This window comes from Melanerpes formicivorus, unplaced genomic scaffold, assembly GCF_026170545.1.
Source record: "Melanerpes formicivorus ecotype bairdi unplaced genomic scaffold, bMelFor1.0.p_v2 SCAF_13, whole genome shotgun sequence".
Classification (NCBI taxonomy): domain Eukaryota; kingdom Metazoa; phylum Chordata; class Aves; order Piciformes; family Picidae; genus Melanerpes; species Melanerpes formicivorus.
Window position 1 is genome coordinate 10,659,441 of NW_027142365.1, and position 24,999 is coordinate 10,684,439.

Consider the following 24,999-nt stretch of genomic DNA (forward strand, 5'->3'; position numbering starts at 1 on the left):
CTCTTGTTCATATTTTGCTGTTTGCACCTTCTGCCCAGCAAATTCAACTTTATAATAGTCATTATTTCAGTAAAAAGAAGGGGTGTAATCCTTTCTGGAAATGCCTTCATACATAGTATTCCATACACAGAAGAAATTGCACCAAGTTTTTACCCAGGTTTTTTATTTAAAAGGCTCTTTAATTTTGACCTAATCAAATGATTTGTTTTTTATCTTCTCAAGGGTATGCAGTGAAACAAGAGAAGTCAATACTATTCTTAAGTCACTATTGTGCAGACTGCACATGTTTGTCTGCTGTTACTGCTTCAGAGGTTCAGTAAGTAAAATGTATATGGACAATCATCTCCATTAAAAAAAAAAAAAAGTAATTATTACTTCTACCCAGCTGAGTGCTCAGTTGTAAAATAATTCTTGACTATGTTGACTCTGTGGTGTTGGAAAAACCAGGTCCTTACTTGATGATCTTTGCGGTCTCTTCCAACCTTGGTGATTCTGTGATTCTATTGGACTCTCCTTGGAAGGATTCTTTCCCCATACCTTCGGAAGGACACAGCTTCTCAACTTCAGCTAGTGTGCAACAGATAACTGTTCCTTCCTGGGTCAAATATGAGTCCCATTTTTATCATCTGATAGGTATTTTAGTGAACCCAGGTGGCTGGACTGAAAGGAGGTTTTACAGGTGGTAAGGAAAGTCAGGGAATAAAATTCTTACCAGCCCAGTAGAAGGAATGAGACAAGCAGGAGAGAGTACAGTAGCAAGTTTATAACTTAAAAATTCATCCCTTGACAGCTCATTCACATTATGGACAAACAACAGGACTGAGGATATACTATCAATTTCCATTCTATGTTTGGGGTGATTTATTTGCTTGGTTATAGTGTTGTGCTGTCCACAGCATGTGAAACACCCTTCACCACCTTCATTGTCCTTCTCTGGACGGGATTCATCCCCTCAATGTCCTTCTTGTAGTGAGGGTCCCGAAACTGAACCCAGTGCTTAAGGTGTAACTTCACCAGTGCCGAGTACAGGACAATCACTTCCCTGGTCCTGCCAGCCATACTATTCCTGATACAAGCCAGGATGCTTGGCCACCTGAGCATACCGATGGATCATCTTCAGCTGGCTGTCAACCAGCGCCCCCAGATCTTTCTCTGTCAGTCAGTTTCCTGCCACTCGCCCCCCAGCCTGGAGCGTTGATGGGGTTGCTGTGACCCATCTGTCTGCTCCCCAGGTTTCAGCACTCTTCGGGGTGCACCTCCATGGCTTGCGGCCGCCACACCAGGGCACGTGCGGTGCGGACAGCGGCGGCTGCCCGCCGAACGCCGCCACTCGTGTTTACCGCATCACCCGGTAACGGCTACCCGTAGCAACGCGTCCCCAGAAGCTACACGGAGCCCGGCGCAGCTCACCGGGGCGAGGTATGGGGCAGCGGTGCGGCAGGCTGCCGGGCTTCTTGCGGCCCGGGGTGGGCTCCACGCAGCCGTCGGGCTCCGGGATTCCCCCTCGCGTGCCCTAGCAGGCCTGAGCCCAGGCTGTGTCCTGGATGCGCCCTGCTCTGCAGCGCGGCGGGCCGGCGACACGCCCGGTGCTCCGAGCTCTCGTCGGGGGAGAAGCTTCCCCACGCTCCGCTCTTTTCCGTAGCTCTCAGACCCTCCGGGCTTCACGGGCGAGTCTGACACCCTCTTTTTCCTCCGCTTAAAGAACATGGCTGGGAGGGGTCATTGCTGGGGGTTGCATGTGTCTGGCCCCCTGCACGTACGATTCTGTTTGTCTAGTCTTGAAATGTGTCCTAACGATCCTTCACACTCTCCCTCTGTAAAGGTACTGTGAGACTTGTCTCTCTAGTGCCTCAGTGCTCTTGATGTGTAATGTTATCATGTGCAGCTAATATGGCTTGCTTTCATCATTTTATAAATGACAAGCTGCTCTTTCTCTTTCAGGGGAAGCTTTTTAGGAATAGTTTCTCTCTTCTACTTTTCCTTTTGGTTACCTCTTTACTTACAGATAAATTTTATTTGGACATGGGGTATGTGTGTTAACAAGTGACCACAGCTCTTGTGTTCATTTTGAAGAGACTGACGTCCATCAGGTATAACTCTACAGATCTGTTTCTTAAGAAGTCCAGGGAAATTGTGCATGTTTCTAATGGGTGAAGCTAATAAATCTTAGGCTAATCAGGTTATATTATTTTCTGATACTTTTAGACATCTGCCATAGACCACTAAAAGCTTGTATTTACTTGGTTGTTTGCCATAAGCCATAAATTCTTTTCAGTGCAGCTACATGCAGTGCAATTAACTGACAGTAATTAGAATAGAGTAGAATAGAATTAACCAGGTTGGAAAAGACCTTTGAGATCATTGAGTCCAACCTATCATCCAACACTATCTAATCAGCTAAACCATGGCACCAAATGCCCCATCCACTTTCACAATTCTATGTAATACCTTGATTATCTATTGGGGTGCAAGGAGATGGTCCATGAATCTTTACAAAGCATTATTGAAGTTTGATGGACTCTGCTGAGCATGAGACTTCAGTACCTAATTCATTACATCATGAACTCTGTGCTCTTTAATACTATTTTATGAAGCAGATTAAATTACCTGTGTGAGGCAATACTACTAATAATTGTAAATTTATTCCTCTTTTAAAGGGCTGGCAAGCGGGTAAAGATTCCATTGACTATGAAAGAAAAAGTGATGTATACAAAGATATTGTCACATTTCTAAGGGAAAAGTCACCTAGATTTGTAGAAAATATGGCTGAACAGGTAAGTTTTTAGAGTTGCAGTGCTGGCATAGTGTTGGAGGAAACATGCTTTTAAATGTGGTCTTAGCTGGTCAAGCCATGGCATCATTTCCCCTGTGATTTGTCTAGTTTGTCAGGTGTTAAATTGTCTTGTCTAGAGTACATTTTTAGAATAAGGGAATTAGCATGAATTTATGATTAGTTGGGTCAGCAAGCCTGGGACAGACGAGTCACATCAGGGACTAGTCAAAAACAGATCGTACTGTGATGGTCTCTTTAAAACCTCCTTGAACTGGATACTCAGAGGAATGTCTTCACCTATCTGGGAGTGACAGCTGCAGTAATAATAATAATAATAATTAATGATTATAAGCTGTCTTTCCTGTAAAAAATGAGTATGTTCCAATAGAGAATAAGAGTTGACAAGGGTCGGATAGGATAGGATAGGATAGGATAGGATAGGATAGGATAGGATAGGATAGGATAGGATAGGATAGGATAGGATAGGATAGGATAGACAAGACCAGACCAGGTTGGAAGAGACCTTCAAGATCTTCATGTCCAGCCTATCATCCAATACTATCTAATCAACTAAACCATGGCACCAAGAACCCCATAAAGTCTCTTCCTAAACACCCCCAATGATGGTGACTCCACCACCTCCCCAGGCAGCCCATTCCAATGGGCAATCACTCTTTCTATGAAGAACTTCTTCCTAACATCCAGCCTAAACCTCCCCTGGTGCAGCTTGACACTGTGTCCTCTTGTTCTGGTGCTGATTGCCTGAGAGAAGAGACTAGCCCCCACTTGTCTACAACCTCCCTTCAGGTAGTTGTAGAGAGCAATAAGGTCTCCCCTGAGCCTCCTTCAGGCTAAGCAGGCTTTCTATTTGGGATATTTTTGATCAGCCATGGTACTTGACACAGACAGCTGAAGGATTGGTAGGTGCCACTCATCTCCCTTCTTGTGTATGTGACTCACTCAAGGTTGCTTTGTCCTGAGAGGCAGAAGAAGAAAAAACCTGAAATGGAATGTGTTTATATTAACTCTAAACTATATAAAATTTAAATTACTCAGAACTGAAATGTAGCAGTTTATCATAGCCAATGTTCAGGTTTATATTCAGTATTTTTTGTGGGGACCTTTTTTTTGTGGGGAATTTTTGGTAAATCCTTTGTGCCAGAAAGTGATTTCTATATAAATGATCCATTGAAAGCAAAAGGACTGACTGCAATTCTGGATCTTAAAGCTCATTTGGAATTAGGCTCCATAAAAGTACTTGTGGCACAAATTATTTAACATGTTAGAAATTGAGTGTGTTTAGGAAGTTCCAAATTTAGCTGTTCATTTATTTCAGAAACTTTAATTGGCACACGGTAGCAGCTGCTTTCCAGGTTAATGCTGTGTGCTTTTAAAGGCAATTTGACTTTAACCTTCTAATGTAATTCCACATTTAATGCACACAATTTTTAACCACAGCATCCAGGAATTGTGCTTATAATGTATTAGTTTAATATGCATTATTCATACACCAGTATGACTGGCAAATCATATCTCTTTCTTTAATTAGGAATATGATTTTCTTAAAGAACCAAGATCTGAGAAAAAATATCAGCATATGGAAGTAGTTGATGCTAAGGTTTCTGGCCAACCCCAGAACCTTGATGATTTTATGGAAAAGAATCTATGTGAGAAACCAGAAACTTCTGAAGGAGGAAGAAGATCCATTGATGAGAAGAAATTTGAACCATCTATAAATCTATGTGAGAAACCAGAAACTTCTGAAGGAGGAAGAAGATCCATTGATGAGAAGAAATTTGAACCATCTATAAATCTATGTGAGAAACCAGAAACTTCTGAAGGAGGAAGAAGATCCATTGGTGAGAAGAAATTTGAACCATCTATAAATCTATGTGAGAAACCAGAAACTTCTGGAGCAGGAAGAAGATCCATTGATGAGAAGAAATTTGAACCATCTATCACATGGAGGAATATTAAGTTTTCTACTTCCCACAGGTAAGTAGTTCTCTTTATAATGGATTTTTCCCATAGATCTTTCTAATCAGGTCATAACTGGACTGCATTTACAGGTTTGCATTGCTGTCTTAAACTAGGAGCAATAAACCAACATTTACTACATGTTAATTTCTAAGAATAGAATAGAATAAACCAGGTTGGAAGAGACCTTCAAGATCATCACATCCAACCCATAGTCCAACACCACCTAATCAACTAAACCAAGCACCCTATCAAGTCTCCTCCTAAACATCTCCAATGATGGTGACTCCACCACCTCTCCAGACAGCACGTTCCTATGGGTGATTACCCATAGGTAATTTCTTCCTAACATCCAGTCTTAACTCTTCTCCCAGGCAGCCAGTACCAGAACAAGAGGACACAGTCTCAGGCTGCGCCAGGGGAGGTTCAGGTTGGATGTTAGGAAGAAGTTCTATACAGAGAGAGTGATTGCCCATTGGAATGGGCTGCCCAAGGAGGTGGTGGAGTTGCCGTCATTGGAGGTGTTCAGGAGGAGACTTGATGGGGTGCTTGGTGCCATGGATTAGCTGTTTGGGTGGGTTGGATTGGTTGATGGGTTGGACGCAATGATCTTGAAGGTCTCTTCCAACCTGGTTGGTTTATTCTAAAGTTTAACCTCCCATGGTACAGCTTGAGACTGTGTCCTCTAAGAAGACAGTATGGACTTCCAAAGAGATTGCTCAGTTTTGATGTCACACAACAACTTTGATGATGCCATTACCAAAGCAAGGCAGAGAAATATCTTGCAATCATCTGCAGTACCAATCCTCCAGGACTATGAGGTTATTGTCTTTTTGGTGTAAAAAGTCCTTCAAAGCAAGACAGAGTAGTCTGATCTAACCACATTTTCCAAGGGAAGCAAAAGCGATGGAAAATCAGGATGACTCTTACTTATTCTACTAACTTTTATCAATTTCATATTCCATAAGCCACTTTTCTAACTGTGTAGCGACAGTCCTCACCAATGAGATTATCTCAAAGTTTGGACTACCAAAAACAGAGTCTACATATCCTGGGTATTGTTGGATGTTTGCTGAAATCAGGGCTCCATTCTGCTTTCAAGTTTCCCAATTTTGTGTTTATGGAGGAAGAAAAGTATCTGAAAGAAATGCTTTTGTTGCCATCCTTCAACATCAACAAAGCATCCTCTCAAGCCTGCCCATTTGACATGTTGCAAGAGATATGTTAAGTGATTTTTGATGTTACCTACAGTCATCAGTTAAAATGTGGTTTTCCAGAGACAAAAGCTTTCCCCAGTCATTGTTAGTGCCTAGATGTAATGAAATTGTAATCATGAGTAGTATTCTCTTTCATTGTTGTGACTGTGATAGCATGACCAGCCCAGCCTTGAAAGAACACTTTGTTTTCCTAACATTGCGTGGCCCAGAGGGACAAGGGAGGTTGTTCTTCCCCTGTACTCAGCACTGGTCAGGCCACACCTTGAGTACTGTGTCCAGTTCTGGGCTCCTCAATTCAAGAGAGATGTTGAGGTACTGGAACGTGTCCAGACAAGGGCGATGAAACTGGTGAGGGGCCTGGAACACAAGCCCTGTGAGGAGAGGCTGAGGGAGCTGGAGTTGTTTCGTCTGGAGAAGAGGAGGCTCAGGGGAGACCTCATTGCTGTCTACAGCTACCTGAAGGGAGGTTGTAGCCAGGTGGGGGTCAATCTGTTCTCCCAAGCAACTGAGAATGAGGGGACACAGTCTCAAGTTGTTCCAGGGGACGTTCAGGCTGGATGCTAGGAAGAAGTTCTTCATAGAGAGAGTGATGGGCCATTGGAATGGGCTGCCCAGGGAGGTGGTGGAGTTGCTGTCCCTGGAGATCTTCAAGAAGACTAGATGAGGCACTTAGTACCATGAATTGATTGGATAGTGCTGAGTAATAGGTTGGACTGGATGATCTTGGAGGTCTCTTCCAACCTAGTTGATTCTATGATTGTAGATTAGGGACCTGTTACCTGCATAGCTGCTATTGATCATGGTTGGAGATAGTACTCTAGGATAAATGCACCTGTGGTTTGCCTGCATATGCTCATTCTTTGTTCTTGTATGACATATATCATGCCATACCATATCATCATATCACATCATTTAAGACACAGCACACTTTGTGTTTAATGAAGTTCATTGTGTAGGTCCATAAGCTCATATACACAGACATGATATCTGTCCAACTATAGCTATTTGGTTTGATGCACATATAAACTTTTTTTAAAATGTTTTTGTTTTATTTATTCTTTTTAATATAGACCCAAATATTTTAGTGACAAGGCTGCAAAAAAAGACACTGGAAAGGAAAAGAGAAGTCATTCTGTGTCCCAGAAAACGAAGAAGAAAGATGGCAGCATTTCTTTTGCATCTGCTAAAGCACAGCTCGCTGCAGCTCGGTATGGATCACTTGTTTTTATTCCTTCCCTTTATTAATGTCTATTTTCCATCTCTACAGTAATTAGTAATAGTATTTGATTATGTCAATCAGTTTTTTCCTAACACTGTGATTAGGCAGCATTGTCATATGTTTTCGACACGTGCTTGCTCATAGTGTTTTGCAGCTGTTTCAAATGGGTGATACTGTTTGTTTGGTTTCAGTAAAACATCAGGCAGGTTTGGAGACAGCGAGAGCTCCTCAGAGAGTGAGTCAGATGAAGAGCAGCCTGTACGTCCCCAGGAAGCACACACTGATTTGCCATCAGAATACTGGGGAATCCAGAAACTTGCAAAATTTTTAAAGGTAAGTGAGAAGTGTTGAGAGATTTTGTTGAAAAAAAAATTAAAATATATATATTTAAAAATAAAAGGTTGTGCTTTTTACCTTCTACATCTCAGGACACCACTCATCCTTTCCATCTTCCATATATTTTAGAATAGAATAAAATAAACCAGGTTGGAATAGACCTTCAAGATCATCATGTCCAGCTTATCATCCAACACCACCTCATCAGCTAAACCATGCAACCAAGCACCCCATCCAGTCTCCTCCTAAACACATTGGGCAGAATCCAATGGGATGTCATTTAACAAGTCCAAGTGCTGCACTTTGGCTATGGCAATCCCATGCAGAGCTATAGGCTGGGGTTGGAGTGGCTGGAGAGCTCCCAAATGGAGAGGGACCTGTGGGTGCTGATCGACAGCCACCTGAATATGAGCCAGCAGTGTGTCCAGGTGGCCAAGAGGGCCAATGGCATCCTGGCCTGCATTAGGAATAGTGTGGCCAGCAGAAGCAGGGAAGTCATTGTGCCCCTGTACTCTGCATTGGTTAGGCCGCACCTTGAGTCCTGTGTCCAGTTCTGGGCCCCTCAGTTTAAGAAGGACATCGAGACACTTGAACGTGTCCAGAGAAGGGCAACAAGGCTGGTGAGAGGCCTTGAACACAAGCCCTATGAGGAGAGGCTAAGGGAGCTGGGATTGTTTAGCCTGGAGAAGAGAAGGCTCAGGGGTGACCTCATTGCCCTCTACAACTGCCTGAAAGGTGGTTGTAGCCGGGAGGGGGTTGGTCTCTTCTCCCAGGCAACCAGCACCAGAACAAGGGGACACAGTCTCAAGCTGCAGCAGGGAAGGTTTAGACTCGAGGTGAGGAGAAAGTTCTTCACTGAGCGAGTTATTCATCATTGGAATGTGCTGCCCAGGGAGGTGGTGGAGTCACCATCCCTGGAGGTGTTCAAGAGGGGATTGGATGTGGCACTTGGTGCCATGGTCTAGTCATGGGGTCTGTGTTGATAGGTTGGACTCGATGATCCTCGAGGTCTCTTCCAACCTTGGTGATACTGTGATACTATGTAGCATTTTAAACCCCTTTAGCTGTGGATGTTCTTATCACACAGCCATTTCTCCTTCTTTTTAATTTTTTTTTAATCTGCTTTTTCTGGCTCATCTAGACCCATCTCTGCAGTGTTATTTCAACCTGAAGATGGTATAATTTCTTTATTACTGATTTGGTTTCTGTTTTGCTTTTCGAGTGAAGCTTTCCAAGATATTTCTCCATGCGGATAATAACTTTCAAGAGTTTTTATTAAAACTGAGTAGTTGCCTGAAGTCTTTCATCAGCTATGATTAATGCATGACTGAAGTAATTCTAACGTGGTCTTGTGTCTGGGTGGATGATGTTAGTGGACAGAAACTGTATCATAAATAGGCCTCTTCTAAAGCAACGAAAAAATCACTTTTTTTTTACACAGACTTGTTGAAAATCTTTTGGAACCTATAAATATAGATGTTTAGAATTCTGTGTGTGTCTGAAACTTAAGCAAAAACAACAACCATCTACTATTCTGGAAAACTCTAAAACTAATGATGTTTTTCCCTCAGGAGAAATTCCTTTACAAGTTTGTGCTGGAATTTATGTACTGTAAGTTACTAATAAAAGCGCTGGTTTATTTGGTTTTTCAAGTGCAGCTACAGACTATACACATCCGACTGATAAAATGGTGGTGCTGGCATTTGGTGCAGCAGAAATGCTTGTGAGGAATACGCAAAGCTTTGGCTCCTTCCAGTTCCTTAACCACTGAAAAAGTTATTCTCATTATTTTAAGAAGTTTTCAGTGCCCTCACACTGCTTGTTCTCAGTCCATGTATGTGGGGCTGATGCTAGTGATTGTAGCTAAGGAGATGCAGAACAGCAGGGAAAACAGAAGTTTCTCTACAGTTCTCTGTGCCTTATCATTTATAAGTTGAACCTCTGTATTCACTATGCTAAAATAACCCTTTGCAAATGGAACCTGGTGTAACGTTCAGTATGCAACTTGCTTAGCTACCCACTAATGCTGAACTCACAACACAGATATTAAAACATCCATTTTGGACTATGCAATTACTTTGCACAATTCAAGGTGTTGTTTTCAGGTCTTTCAGTTTTGTTTCCTTCTGTCTTATGGACCTTTGCGCTTTTCTGAGAGCTCAAAGAAATAATCATGCTAATTTTTAGTAAAGACCCAAGGTCATTCTGGAGAGGATACTTGAAATTCGTCACACAGAGACACAGAATCACAAAATGTTAGGGGTTGGAAGGGGCCTCAAGAGATCATCCAGTCCAACTCCCCTGCCAAAGCAGGACCACCTAGGGTAGGTCAGAGAGGAACATGTCCAGGCAAGTTTTGAATGTCTCCAGAGAAGGGGACTCTGGGCAGCCCATTCCAGTGTTTTGTCATCCTCACAGTGGAAAGCTTTCTTCTTATTTTTCTGTTTCCCCTTGTTGTACAGTTGGGCATCACAGAGCAGAGCCTGATTCCGTCTTCCTGACACCTGCCCTTTACATCTTTATAAACAGAAATGAGATCACCCCTCAGCCTCCTCTTCTCTAAGCTAAAGAGACCTAACTCCCTCAGCCTTTCTTCATAAGATCCCCAGCTCCCTCAAAAGCCTTTCCCTTAATCAATCTTTGTGATGATTATTACTGGTGATGAACTCTAAAATATTTTCACTGACCCATTTATGGACCACCCCTTTACTAACAAGGCTCTTCTCTCCTGGTTGTGTAATTCTGAAACTCCCTTTTCCTCTCTAGATCCTTCATGTAACCATCGATTTTACTATTGAATTTGGTTCAGTGCTGAAAGATGTCTGCACTTGCACAAAACCATTTGAATGAAGAGGAAAATATATTTTTCGTGCTCCTCTATTTTAGAAATGAGCATATTTTTTCCAGATGTCAACAAGCAAAATTACTAAATGGCTTAGAACTAGAAAAAGAAAGGGGAACATTTTTGATCAAATTGTGTGTGCCTGTTAAGAAGTGTTTAAAATGCAGCATTCCATAATATGACAAAGTTTTGTTGTGAGAGTTCAAATGTATACTTGTTTATGCATTCATGTAGACCTGAGCCTTCCAATAGTACTTTTGATTTCATGTATATATATATATATATATATATATTAAACAAAGTACTGAAGGAGATACTTACATAGTTCTGTCTTGATTCTTAGCTACATAAAGCAAGAAATCCCTGGTGTCAGATAAAGCTGAAAAGAGATGCCTCGGTGCCATACCACAGACAGTGGTTGAAATGTTTTATTGATGGAGTGCTACTTTGGCTTGCACATGGAATTAATTTTAATTCAAGTATAAATACTGCACTTCTGGCCAGACTTAGGAGATTTTTTGGCATTCTTGTTCATGTAGGCAAGTGTTCATGACACATGCAACATAAGAGAAAAGAAATTTATGGCTGCGATATTTAAGTATCTAAGCACAAATTGTAGAGGGCTTATATGTCTACAGAGGTTGTATACATTGTTTTCACATCTTAAAAACTTATTAAACACCTTAAATAATAGATGTTTGAAGTACCAAGTTAGAAAACATGGTTTGTAGGTGCAACCAATTTGTGAGTGCCTGCTAAAGTAAATACAAATCACAGTTCAGCAAGACTACATAAAGGATTAGCTTGCAAACAGAAAACTTCCATAAAACCTGAAAGCTGCCCTAGTTTTTGTACTAATGTTAGATTATCATGCAAACTTGAAAAGGTGGTTGCTTCCTGTATAAAGCAAACTTGCTTGTAGGCTCCATATATGTATACCTCTTCATGGACAGAAAATCCCAGTGTGGCAGAAATTCCCTTCTGACCTTTTGCTCTTCTCCATTCCCCCTCCTTTCTGGGAAAGAGCCACCATGTTGGAATTGTTCCACTGGGAAGAAGCTACTTCTGTGGTCTGGCTGCTTGTCCTACCTTCAAGCTTCCCATAGCTGTGAAACAAAGATACAACATTTGTCCTCCTGCTATGTCACTTCATTGACTTAAGAACAGCCAGCAAAGATATGTCCGTGAGTTTGGTGACAGCATCATGCTCGGCACAATTGCCTTGAGAAACCTAGTCTAGGGGTAGGTGTCCCTGTCCATGGCAGGGGTTGGATCCAGATGATCTTTAAGTTCCCTTGCAACACAAACTATTCTATGAATCTTGGCACCTTTTGGGGCTGGATTAGATAAAATTGGAATTAAATGCTCTGTTGATGTTTGTAACAGTGAGATTCACTCAGGAGAGCCCGCTTAAGATACCACTCTGTTGATTAAAATAGTGCTTGTGATGAGTTAGATTGCTAGAGGAAGGACTACATTTTACATGTGAAATGTTTTAGGAGTAGGGTGGAAAGGGAAACACCAGGAGTAAAAGAAATAAAAGAAATCTGGGCACAATGCTTTGTGCTGCCTGCTGTTGAGCGCTGATTAATGCTGGTTTTAAGATAAAGTTGAGATCTTGAGGGTTGAACTGGGACTGATGAGTGTGCCAGGAATAACTCCAATCTCCAGAATAAGACTTTAATCCTTTAAGCCCCTCTACTGCTTGGTTTTGTTTCCCTATAAAGTGTATGATTTATATCTACACCTATGTTAGGCTGAGCTCTGGATAGGGTTCTGCAGGACTATGTCAGTTACATCAGTTTCTTATCCGGGAAGTCATTCTCCTGTTGGCTGTATTTCAAGGGTAGACTTGTAAACCAGTTAAATCTCACACTTCATGTGAAATATCTACTAATTTTATCTCTGTTTTGAGTTTCCTCCAGTTAGTACAACCTAATTCCCACAACAGCATTGTTTTTTCTCTGCTTTGGAATCACAGGTGAAAGAACTTGCTGTCTCTCCCCAGCTGTTTGCATCTTCTGACACGTTCAGGAGCAGGGGAAAGGCTGTGGTACTGCACATTAGCTAAGGAGGATGTGCCCCAAGCATGGTCTTGAATGCCAGCTTCCAGATGCCTGTGTGCCCTGGTGTTGCATCGTAGTGGATGGCTGGGAGAGGAGGACATCTAACAGATGATTCAGTGCAGTTTCATTCACTGAACAAGGAAAAGGTTGAAAGAACTGCAGGATACAGTGGGTGTATTCAGGTCTGCTCCACAGCTGCCTTTTGGCAGGACCTTTGGAAGACTGCTGTGTTCAAGCAACGTTTCTGTAGCTGGCAGGAAGCCCTGCTGTATTGGGCTGACGCTACATAAAGATGGCAAACAGACCAGGGAGACAGGAATGTACAGGAGTATTCCTTCTAGTCTTTGCCTCTTCCTTTTTCATTCTCTTCAACTCTCAATAAAAATTCTCTCTTATTTCTAGGCAATTGGGTTAAGGAAATATAAGTTGAAGAGATCAGAGATGGGTCTAATTCTTCCAGTTCATGTCTTGCAGTGAGTATTGGCTGGGCAAGACCTACTGCCCATCACTTCTGCTTCCCCTTTGCAGTGCAAACAGAGCTGAGTCGGGACAACGTGGTGTGGCTGCTGCAGGCATAGTAGTATTACTGCAGGCAGGGTTTATTTCCTCTTCTTAGAAAACTCAGATTTATCAATTATGCAAATGCAACTGTGTGCTGGCTTACAGGAAGGAATACTGGATCCCCAGCTGAGTTCTTTGGACACAGACAGAAGAAAGGTACAGGTTAAAAATGCAGAAAGTCAAATAGGCAGTGAAAAGATGCAGGGAGGTTCTGCCAGGATTTAAGATGCAGGATCTGAAATGAAAGTTTCATGTAGAGGCTGTTGATAAACAGTGTGGGATAGTTTTATTCCCTGGGAAAACACAGATATCCAGAAGCTCATATTCAGGGGCTAGGGACAAACCAGGGTGCAAGCAATCCAGGTATGTTTGAAGTGTGGGAATGTGGGCAAGGAAGGTTCAAACTATTATGGAGAAACAGGAACCCATTCCAGAACATTTAGAACTGAATCTTGAATGTCAGTCAAGTGTGTGTGTGCAGAGCTGTTTTAGACTCAATATACAACATTTCTGATGTAAGATTTCTCTCACAGAACCACAGAATGGTGGGAGGTGATGGGGACCTCTGGAGATTATCTAGTCCAACTCACCTGTTGAAGCAGGTTTGTCTAGATCAGATTGCACAGAAATGCATTGAGGTGGGTTTTGAAAGGCTCCAGAGGAAGAGACTCCACAACCTTTCTGGGCAGTCAGTTCTAGTCTCCATCATCCTTAAAGCTTGCATGCTTTCCTGCTATGCATGAATATAAAGTCAGTCGTAGTTTATGTCTAAAATAAGTTGTCATGTCTGAGGTCTCAGGTTTTGGATATCTGAAAAATAGGTATTTTTCTCCAAAAAAACTTTGTGATAGAAAGCATCCAGCCTTTCAATATAAATTATTACTTCTGCAAATGAAGATTCTGTAGCAGTCTCAGCCCTCCTGTGGTTTAACAGGTGGTAGTGTACACAGCAACTCTTCTGTGTGAAGCAATTATGAATTTATGGCACTTGTAAAGGCACTGATGTGGCTCGGAGATATTTTTTTTTCCCCCTCAAAATTTGCATGAAATAGAAGACAGAAGCAGTATGGTTTTTATTGCATGATGGAAAAGTGTAGCTTTCTTAGGTTACAGTGGTACTGGAAACACTCCAGATTATTAAGATTACACTATTACTCATTATAAAAATTTAAATCAGATTCATAAATTATGCAGGGATTAAGAAAGTGATTGTATTTTGGGATTAGTAGGAAAGTAATTCTGTTTTATTCTCAAATACAGAGTCTCAAAAGAAACATCAGGGTCTTCAAGTACTGATTAAAGTGAAACTACACCAGAGTTAATGATAATTTTTGCAAGAACAACCTAATATTAGAGTTCCACTGTGCCCACTAAAGTACCCATTGTTTGTTTACTTATTTTACATCTTGTGATACTGCTAAACGTTTTGCAGTAGTCATAGAAAAAACAAACCCAAATCTCTGATGTTTATGGATATTGCTGAAAAACAAAGGCTGCAAAGGCAAATTCTGAGGAGCTAACTCTTTGTTGCATGACTCTGCTTCCATTTTCCACAGGAAGAGTTACTGGTGGGTAGAACTTTACAGATATAATAGAAGTTATAAATTTGGTCAGATGCATAACCAAATTAGAAATAATTTCACATGTAAAAAGTATCAAAGAATTTATCTGTACTCTTGAAACCAGACCTTGGATGTGGAATAGATGCAAAGTGGAATAGATGCAAATATTAGAATCTATTAACAAAAATACCTAATCTGCATAGGAAATATATCATAGTATCATAGTATCATTCGGGGTTGGAAGGGACCACGAGGATCATCTAGTTCCAACCCCCCTGCCATGGGCAGGGACACCCCACACTAGATCAGGCTGGCCAGAGCCTCATCCAGCCTGGTCTTAAACACCTCCAGGGATGGGGCCTCGACCACCTCCCTGGACAAATATTGCTCATTATTCCACCCCCACCCCCCAATCTATGGATGAGTTAGCTGGCTTCTCATTATCATACCAGATTGTCAAGATTTGCTTGAGATTATAGTTTAGCTATTAAATAAAAAATAAGCTTATAGAAGTGCACATGAAATATTTGTATATGAGATAATTTTGCCCATGTAATGCAGCTTTCAGGACTGACCAACCTTGCAGGTAATTTACCTGACCTTATTAGTAGAGTGCCTAACAATGGAATTTTTCCCTTATGAGAGTATATGTTGGAGTAATATGAAGGAGGTCATTCAATTGAACTGAAAGATCAAGACAAAGAATATATTTTGCTGTAGTCTGGCTAAATGATAGATTGCTATGTTAAAGAAAATACCAAATGTATGAGAGGTAATCCTGTGCCACCTGCTAGTGTTTCTAGGCACATGTTTGCCTAACCTGTCAACCTTGGCTAACCTGTCAGCATTCATATCACTCTCTTCTCCCCTGCTCAAGAACATCTTTTGTTCCCATCTTCTAGTATTAGCCAAGATTTCTCAGTTTTTTTAAATTTCATTAAAGAATGTGATTACTTCAGGGGAAAAAATTAAAAGAATAAGGCAAACCTGCATTTTATAGTTCGGATATGTGTTTTGAAACAACCCAGCCAATGTTGATCATGAAAAAGAAATCTTTTTTTAATGATAAATTTACTGGGTAGGAAATATTGGCAAATGCTGAAGACTGAAATGATTATTGTAATTGGCAACTCTGAAGACTTGCATAGCTCTCTCCTCAAAATACTGTGCAAACAATCATTCTTCATCACAAGAGACGTATAAAATTCATAACAGCCAGTCGATTTTTGACCATTAATACCAGCTCTGATGAATGTCTGTGTAGCAGAAGCTTATTTAATGTTCTCAGGGTTACCCATTCCTAAGAGTTTCATAGCTGATGAGATGAAAGACAAGATAGAAATAAAGGGAAAAAAAAAGACTCGAACAAAACCAACAAAACAGCAGAATTTGATTAAAACAAACAAAAAAAAAAAAAAGAAGGAAAGAAGAGATCATATATCAAAACTTAAGGGGTGAAGAAAAGCATACAAAATAAGTGCTGTTTGATTCTTCTCTTGTAAAAGCAGGTAATTAAGTTCAAGGGCTACTGATTTGACATTCACTACTACCTCTAAAATATTTGTAAATTGCCACAGCTGTCTCACTCTGAGTTGGTAGATAATCAAATAGTTGACTTTCCTAAAGAATTAGAACATGATTGTGTCTGAGAGCTACCAAGAGGGTTCAGAAGTGAAAACAGCATTCTCCATGGTTTTTGTGTTCTACACTGGATGTAGACTCAGTTTAATCACAGCTTACTCTACAGTTATTTCAAGTGCATGCCTGTTCCTCAGCCATATCTTCATCTATTTGTGTTTTCCTGTACTCCCACTAAGATCAGTTTTAAAGTTTGTTTTATTTCTCCAGAGAACATTTCTCTCTTTGTTTTTCATAGAGTATTGATATTATTTTGTTTTTTCTTGCAAATTCTTTATGTCTAGTTTCAAATGACACTGTCCTTTCTGTCTGTGCCAACAGTGGGGGAGCTCTCCAGCAGTCTATACAGGCCCAGGTCCTTCCTAGTTCAACCTCATCAAATTCTCTCTGCAGATTTACTTCCACTGGTTTCTCAAATGAGTGGATCCATAAAAATCAAAATATCTGTAGTAACGTTAAGGTTTGTTTTGCTTTGGATTTTTTGTGTGTCAGCCAAGTGTAAGGCAAAATCAAAATTGCTTAGGCAGGTCTGACATTGTCAGAGAAGGTCAGTAGTACACCTTCATTATGGGCAGCATTGTCAGATCTCCAAGCCTGTAGTTAGGGATTACAAAGTATCACTGTTAAATTAAAAAACAGCAGTGATGGTTTTGTAGTTTTGGTTTGTTTTTTTCTTTATTTCATCCTAGACTCTTTTCATTGTCTCCTTCAATCCTCGTTTCCTGCTAATATCTGCATGTTCTTTTAAAAATGTGTGTATGCTTTATTTTCCTCAGATGTAGTGGCCAAAGACAAGCAGGAGCTTGTATCCTTGTTCTAGTGCCAAGGCACTAAAAGGGGCTGTCATGATAAACAGAGGAAGCCTTGGACAGTTGGTGAAGCTGAGGTCATTCATGGTGGAGTGTTATTGGGAGACTGGTGGTAGCTGGAGACAATCTAAGACTTACTCTCTAAATAGGGTTATCTGAAGACATTTTCCCTCATGTGACCTTCATTCACATGAGCTGAAGTTTGAAGTCCAGTAAAGCTGCCAAACCTACAGGTAGGTCTGTGGTAACTAAAACCTAAGCCAGAACTAAAACTCAGAATGACCTTGGTGCTCACACATTCTCGTGAATGATGACATTTTGAAGTAACAGTTGTTTCTGATGGATTATTTGGATTAAATCCCAAATCAAGGTCTGTTGCAGTGATCTGATCTAGAAGACACACTGGGATTGTGGGTTCATTGTGCACATTAAAATATTTTTGGGGTTTATCTCCAAATTTAACTAGGATTTTAAAGAGTGTTGTTGACTGTCTTTGCAAAATTGTCCACATGCATCAAATACACTCCTAAACTGAAAATTTCAGAAACAAGAAGATAAAACTTGAATTGTTAAGATACCTTGTATTACCTTGGCCAGATTTTCTGTGGTTTTTGGATCAGCACTTTGCTTCTCTCAAAGTTGGAGGTTTGGGAAGTTATGAGGAAAATCATTCTAATATTCCAATCAAGTAAAAATTCCTGCCTTTGTACAAGAAGTACAGTGACTCTTATCTCCTCTATGGCAGAATCCAGTTATTAGGAATCAGAAAAGAAAAGCTAACAGAATGGACATGTGACTTGGGAGAGTTTTCAAGAAGGAATCAACAGTTACCGAACAAAACCACCTTCTTCACTTAGAAAAATAATAGGCTTGTGTTTGCAATGTCATTGCTTTGCAATCTCATACAATATGGTGACAGTTTAAACTCACTGTGCCTGTGTCATAACGTACACGTCACCTCTGGCACTGTGAAGGGTCAGGGTCAAGGTACTAATCTGAACTACAACTGTGCAGCTTCTGTGAATGGTTTTAGTCTGGTGTCAGTGTTTTGGATTTTGTGATTTTGATGATGCCTGTGATTTTTTTTCCTGCTGGCTTTACTTATATTAATCTGTATGGTTTATGTACTGCCAGGCTGCAGCCAAAGAACACCAGAAGATTCAGGAAATAGGGCAGGGAATTATTCCATAACTCAGTTATACTTGTCCATAACTCATCTCTTAACAAGTTGCAGCTTGTATGTTTTATAAACTGAAATGAAAAATTGGAACTAGTATTTAAACCAAAACAAAACTCAGTGTCCAGAGATTCGCTAGCACTAGAAAAATTGCCTTGCTGAAGCATATTATACATGTCATACTGCACCACTCAGTCTTTCTTTAAGCTTTATCAACATTTATTTAAATGTTGAAGTATTTTCCAGCAGAAAATTACAAAATGATCAGTGATTTGAGAGAGTCAAGCTCAACAGACAGCCAAAAAGTTACAAAAGAAGAAATGCAGAATTCTCTTTCATCCTTTGCTAATTTTGGCTTTCTTGTTTCATAGAAATGGCAATATTTTAATGCTGGTTTGGTCTGGGATTTCACTTAATGTCTTTGTTCTAGGAGTTTTATCGTTAAGTTAACAAATTTTGGATATGATGTATAGATTTCTATAATCTGACCTACTTCATTTTGCATATCACATAAAACTATTTTGTTTGTTCAGTACTTTGTAAAACATACATTGACCTGGTATGCTTGATCTTAATTTTATCAAGTGTGTTGTAACTGTTACTCAGATATTATGTAATCACAAGCAGAACTAGGGTTTTATTATACCTAAGAATGACAGAGCTGCACACAAACAGCAATCTTCTTTCCTGTTATTCAGTTATAGGCCTGCTATCACAGATGTGCACATTAAGGTATCTATTCAGGACTTAATACAGTAAATAAAATTGCTATGTTACTATGACAAGATAAACTTCAGCCATAGGTCTAAAGAACAACACTTGTAAAGTTTGCTTTGTTGCCCAATTAGACTCCGATATTGATAGCTAATATCTATGTTGTGTTCCATTGTTAACTTCATATTCTTTTTCTTTCTGCAACACTGCAAACTAATCTTGATCTTTGGCATCAGCCACAGTACCATAAGCAGATTAGATTAAGCTCAGCTAGTATGAAAACATCTCATTCATCTAAGTACTTTCTGACTAGTTATATCCATAGCAGTGTTTACTGTGTCACTATTTACATTAAGTATAGAACATACTAAAGACTAATGCATTAAAAAGACCTATTAATGCTTTTAGAATTATTGGTTTCAAGTGTTGAAAGCTTGCCATCAACTCATAGGGTTTTCTCCCTCTTGATTATTGTGAGAGTATCAAACAAAAATATGATTTTAACTTGCATTTCCCTTTGTAGTTGTATTTTGGGTTCTCTCCATACAGGCTTGTGTTGCCCTCCTAGTTCTTGGTTATGTGATCTTATATTTACTCTCTGTATGCTGCATGAGTTTCAGCCAGCTGAAGAGCTCATGATTTTGCCTGATTAGTTGCTTTCTACACTTCATGTTCTTCATCCTCAATGAGATTCTTGCTTTCCTACTCATTACTTATTTTTTTTAAGGCACTAATGACTCTTCCAAGCTTCTTCTTTCTTTCTTTCCCATTACATCATGCCTTCTCATTTCCTGAATGTACAAAACAACATTGGATGAGTTTCTGGCCTCCTATTACCTTCTATTTAATTCTTGTTTGATACATTGCCATTTAAAAACATTGCATTTGTGCAACATCCTGGGCAACCAACCTTCTAACTGCCCTGACTAACGCTGGTGAGAGGCCTTGAACACAAGCCCTATGAGGAGAGGCTGAGGGAGCTGGGATTGTTTAGCCTGGAGAAGAGGAGGCTCAGGGGTGACCTCATTGCCCTCTACAACTACCTGAAAGGTGGTTGTAGCCAAGAAGGGGTTGGCCTCTACTCCCAGGCAACCAGCACCAGATCACGGGGACACAGTCTCAAGCTGCGCCAGGGGAGGTTTAGACTCGAGGTGAGGAGAAAGTTCTTCACCGAGCGAGTCATTCGTCATTGGAACGGGTTGCCCAGGGAGGTGGTTGAGTCATCGACCCTGGAGGCGTTCAAGAGGAGATTGGACATGGCACTTGGTGCCATGGTCTAGTCATGGGGTCTGTGTTGATAGGTTGGACTCGATGATCCTCGAGGTCCTTTCCAACCTAAGTGATACTGTGATACTGTGAAAATCAAGATGATTTAATCTGCTTTAGGAGGTAATGGTTGCAAAATGAGCACAAAACCATCTTTGCCAGTTCTTTTCATTATAAAAGTCATTTAACAAACTTACAGTGAAAAAAAAGTGAAACACTTAAGATTATTGAAATATGTTCCTATAGCTAATTTTGGTTTTTTGACTCCCACTGGAACTCTTTGTGGCTTAAGGAGTGGATAGGATGACCTTAAATACTAATTTTACCAAATATTAATGCTAGCAGCTAAGTAGGTAGCTTTTTTCTACCACTGCTGTGGTTAAGGAGCCATCATAAATTGAGATTATAGAATGGTTTGGTTTGGAAGGGACCTTTACACATCGTCTATTTCCAACTGTCATGCCATGGGCCGAGACATCTTTCATTAGGTTTTGGAGCAGCGAGTGTTGGGCATGCTGTATTTGAAGGAACTTCTGCCAGAAGCTGTCAGAAGGTACTTGACTACTTCAGCAGCATTATCCAGCATTCCCTGAGATCATAAGGAAGAATTTCTGAAGGCCCAGGGTTTCTGAAATGGATAAAGATAGAACTCTAAGCATGACAGGGAAAAGGGGGCCTGGATGCACCCAAAAGTTTGTCTTCTACCTTGCTGTCTGTTCAGAATGGACTTACTGATGTCAAATTTGGAGGAACAATGCCCAGTAAGCATGCTTCTAGTATGGTGTTGACTAAACCTGTGGGATTGGACTCACAGATACCACGTTATGTACAGCCTTATCATCTAAAACAGCTGCCTTTGTACAGGTACATTAAAAGTTTTAGCTAGATTAATCTGTGCATTGCTGTGTTGTAAATGTGTTTTCTTAAACACCTCAACAATAAAAGAAAGTCTTTGCTACACATTCCCTACAGTTCTGTGATTCTCAGCCATGACCTCTGAGTAGCATAACAGAGACACTGTGCAAGCATTGTACAAAAGATGTTTTACTGATAGTGTGGCAGTGACATTGTTTTGTTTTCATTCAATTTGTGGATATATAAATGATGCCACTATATAGGAAGAGAGGCACATGTTAAACTAAATCTGTGATTAATTTCAGCACTTAAAACTGCTTGTTGATCTGCCAGTAGAGTCTATTTTGCATCCAACATATTGGATTTCAAATGGTGTAACAACATAATGCTGATTGTTTTGGTCAGCTTAATGAAGAAGTAACTACTTCCATGCATTTTAAAAGCTGTGCTGTAAGTGCTGCAAGACTTACTGTGATGATAACTTTAAGAAACAAGTAATAATTTCTGAAACCATCAGTAATATTTCTTATTTTGTAGAACTAATGCTTCAGCACATATGAAAAGGATTTTATTGTGGGTTTTACTTTAAAAACCCTGAAAGTGATGTGTGCATTTTTGAAACTGAAAAAAATAATCTCAAATCCACATATATATTTTGTGTACAGTTCTAGTTTTTTATTTAGTATAGCTGTTTATTTTTTAAAAGCCTGGTCCATGTTAAATGTCATCACAGTATCACAGTATCACTAAGGTTGGAAGAGACCTCGAGGATCATCGAGTCCAACCCATCAACACAGATCCCATGACTAGACCATGGCACCAAGTGCCACGTCCAATCCCCTCTTGAATGCCTCCAGGGATGGTGACTCCACCACCTCCCTGGGCAGCACATTCCAATGACGAAGGACTCGCTCGGTGAAGAACTTTCTCCTCACCTCGAGTCTGAACCTCCCCTGGCGCAGCTTGAGACTGTGTCCCCTTGTTCTGGTGCTGGTTGCCTGGGAGAAGAGACCAACCCCTTCCCGGCTACAACCACCTTTCAGGTAGTTGTAGAGGGCAATGAGGTCACCCCTGAGCCTTCTCTTCTCCAGGCTAAACAATCCCAGCTTCCTCAGCCTCTCCTCATAGGGCTGTGCTCAAGGCCTCTCCCCAGCCTTGTTGCCCTTCTCTGGACACGTTCAAGTGTTTCGATGTCCGTCTTAAACTGAGGGGCCCAGAACTGGACACAGTACTCAAGGTGCAGCCTAACCAATGCAGAGTACAGGGCACTATGACTTCCCTGCTCCTGCTGGCCACACTATTCCTAATGCAGGCCAGGATGCCATTGGCCCTCTTGGCCACCTGGACACACTGCTGGCTCACATTCAGGTGGCTGTCGATCAGTAAGGCAGCTGTCGATCAGTAAGCTAAGCCTTATACATGTGAGATAAGTGAATTATTAATTACCACGGTATGCATGTAGGAGCACTCCTCAAAAGAAGAGACATCACTTGTCAGGTTAGCAATACACTTCTTACATCTGTGTAAAATAATAAAAGAGAAGTTTACCCTTTAAAAACCCATTGCAGGTTTTTTTTTCTAATACAAAGCAAAGTAAGTCTCAAAGCCTAAACTATACAAAAAAGACCAAAAATGTCAGAAGAGACCAGCTGTTAGTCCTTTTGAGATACAGAAGATTTGGTGTCATTTTGGAAGCATATCTTAGGGATTTTTTTTTTTAAATACCATTTCAACTTTGATATGTGTGTGGATAAACTGACTTCTCTAGGAAAACATTTGGGAAATGGTCACAGTACTTTATTCCTTAGGACACACTTTCAAATTTGATCAAAATATGTCCTTAAAGCAAAACACGTTGCATTTTCTTCTGAAGTGAAGATAACAATAATGATTTAAAAAACAGCAGGAGACTTCCTTTAGGATACTGTCTGTTACAGATGTTTAAAAATTACCTTTATATTTAGCCATTTTTCAGTGGATGTCTTTGGTCACAAGAAATCTAAGAAAAATTTATCTGTGAAGAGCCATCTACATGCACTTTATTGATCAGCAGAAGTCTTGTGTGATGTAAGTTCCAATCTGGAACTATTTTTCTCACATTCCTTATGTGTGTATTTTCTTACTTGTGATTGTCTAGTACACTTATGCTACCTGATGAAGCATGTGTTAAGATTCTTTTACTGTATATTTCTTAGCGTTTCTGTTTGCACTTAAGAAATAGTCTTCAAAAGTCCTGGTTTTGTTGGACCTACATGTCTCAGGTTAGCAAACGTCACTCAGTTGCTCGGTGTGGTGTATTTCAGTATGATATGCATGATTTAGCAAAGTATTTTCCTCTGGAAAGAGTCAGTTCAGAGTCCTTTACGGTTTCAAAACTGTCATTTGAAAGCAATGGGCTTGAGCAGCACAGTTCAGATCTGGTTGGAAGCCAAGGCTTCTCTGGAATTCAGAGGCATGTGGGCGGTGGATAGTGTAGTTTGATTTACTAGGTGCTCTAAGTTGTAACTTCCACATCAGCACCAGTTGGCATTGCTCATGCACTCCAGCTTCTGTTGCTGCTACATGTGCAGCTGGGTTCATCTCTGATTTGATTAATAGTAAATCTGTATGATAGGTTCAAAGGAACCCATTGTTATCATATGGTTTAACTTTCTGCATACCACAGAGTGTATTCTTTGATCTTTTTCTTGCTTTTATTCTAGTAGCTGTGACTGAAATAGAGCTTATCTTCTAGAAAAACATCCAATCTTGACTGAAAAATTTCCACTGCTGGAAAAGTTATCATCACTCTTCAGTAATTTCTTCCAAATTATAATTAACCACACAATGGAAAACTGCACTTTACTTCTCATCTGAATTGTTTGTATCTTTAGCCTCAAATAAGCAAACCTCTATGCTAGACTGTAGAGCTCTCTGTGATCATGTTCCTGTTCCTCATAGAATAATTTTGTGAGGTATGACTTCTCTTAACAGCTCTGGGGTGACTCAAAGTATATCATGTTTAGACAGAGGTCTGCTAATTCTGTTCTTTATTGTTGCTTCCCAATGTGTCCAGCTCAAAGGCCTGGAACTCTTTTCAAAGCAGATGTCATATTTCTTGTTTCCCAGGACACTGGTAACAGGGCAGTTTGAAGCAAGAGGATGTGTGCTACTTCTACTAAACCAACTTTTCTTACCCTATTTTCCTCATAACTCAGTAGAATGTTACCCACTAATGGCAAGCTGTTATTATTCACCTTGTCAAGGCTTTCTATAAAAACTTTCTACGGTGTCTGCTATTCCAGAACAATCCTCTGAAATGGCTACAGTGGAAGATTCCTGTTCAAATCTCTGTTTTCTTCCAGAGTGAATACCAATGCAAAGAATGTGGGTAGCTTCTCTGATACGTCTGTATCTTCACTGTGTGTTCTTTTGCTATCTGCAGACACTCATACAAAACTCACAGTACTTGACTAATTTTCTACTCCATTCACAGCAAGCCACATTAGTCATTTGTCACTTACGCTATTCACTGTCACTTCAATCTTTAACGCCATTTGCAGACTCCAATAAATCCAGGTCTTACTTCGTCTGCTTTATTTAACACCACAGAACCAAAATGATCTAACACATTTCCTCTTCAGTAGTAGTTTTACTAGTACTAGTAGAAGATATTAAGTTTTATATTAAATGCACTTTCCACACTTGTTAATTATTTATTTTAGAGAGGTAATCCAACAGCTACAATAATTGCGTTGTGTGCGATGATGGATTTCAATCTGGCTCAAGAAACTTGTCAGCTGGCCATCAAAGACCTTGGATGTCTTGAAGTGTTGATTAATTTGCTCGATACAGAAGAGATTAAATGTCAAGTAAGTAGCTTTTTTCAAGCATAGCAATGATTGTGCCTTTTTTTATCAGCATATCTTTTCAGTGTTCAAAGTTATATAGTATAAAAAATGGGTTTATATTCTCACTACTGTATCTTCTCAATTTCAAAGACTTTTT

The 24,999-nt window shown here is 40.2% G+C and overlaps 1 protein-coding gene across 1 annotated transcript in view; it reads left to right on the forward strand.

The window, feature by feature from the left end:
* Positions 1–1,750: 1,750 nt before the first annotated feature.
* The window catches only part of ODAD2 (outer dynein arm docking complex subunit 2), a 67,738-nt gene continuing 44,489 nt past the window's right edge, over positions 1,751–24,999 (forward strand). The window contains exons 1-6 of the mRNA XM_068146435.1: positions 1,751–1,822; positions 2,658–2,774; positions 4,323–4,768; positions 7,038–7,175; positions 7,378–7,519; positions 24,717–24,863. Of these exons, the coding sequence (XP_068002536.1) occupies positions 1,784–1,822; positions 2,658–2,774; positions 4,323–4,768; positions 7,038–7,175; positions 7,378–7,519; positions 24,717–24,863 (1,029 nt within the window). The 5' untranslated portion in view covers positions 1,751–1,783. The remainder of the gene's footprint in view (positions 1,823–2,657; positions 2,775–4,322; positions 4,769–7,037; positions 7,176–7,377; positions 7,520–24,716; positions 24,864–24,999) is intronic.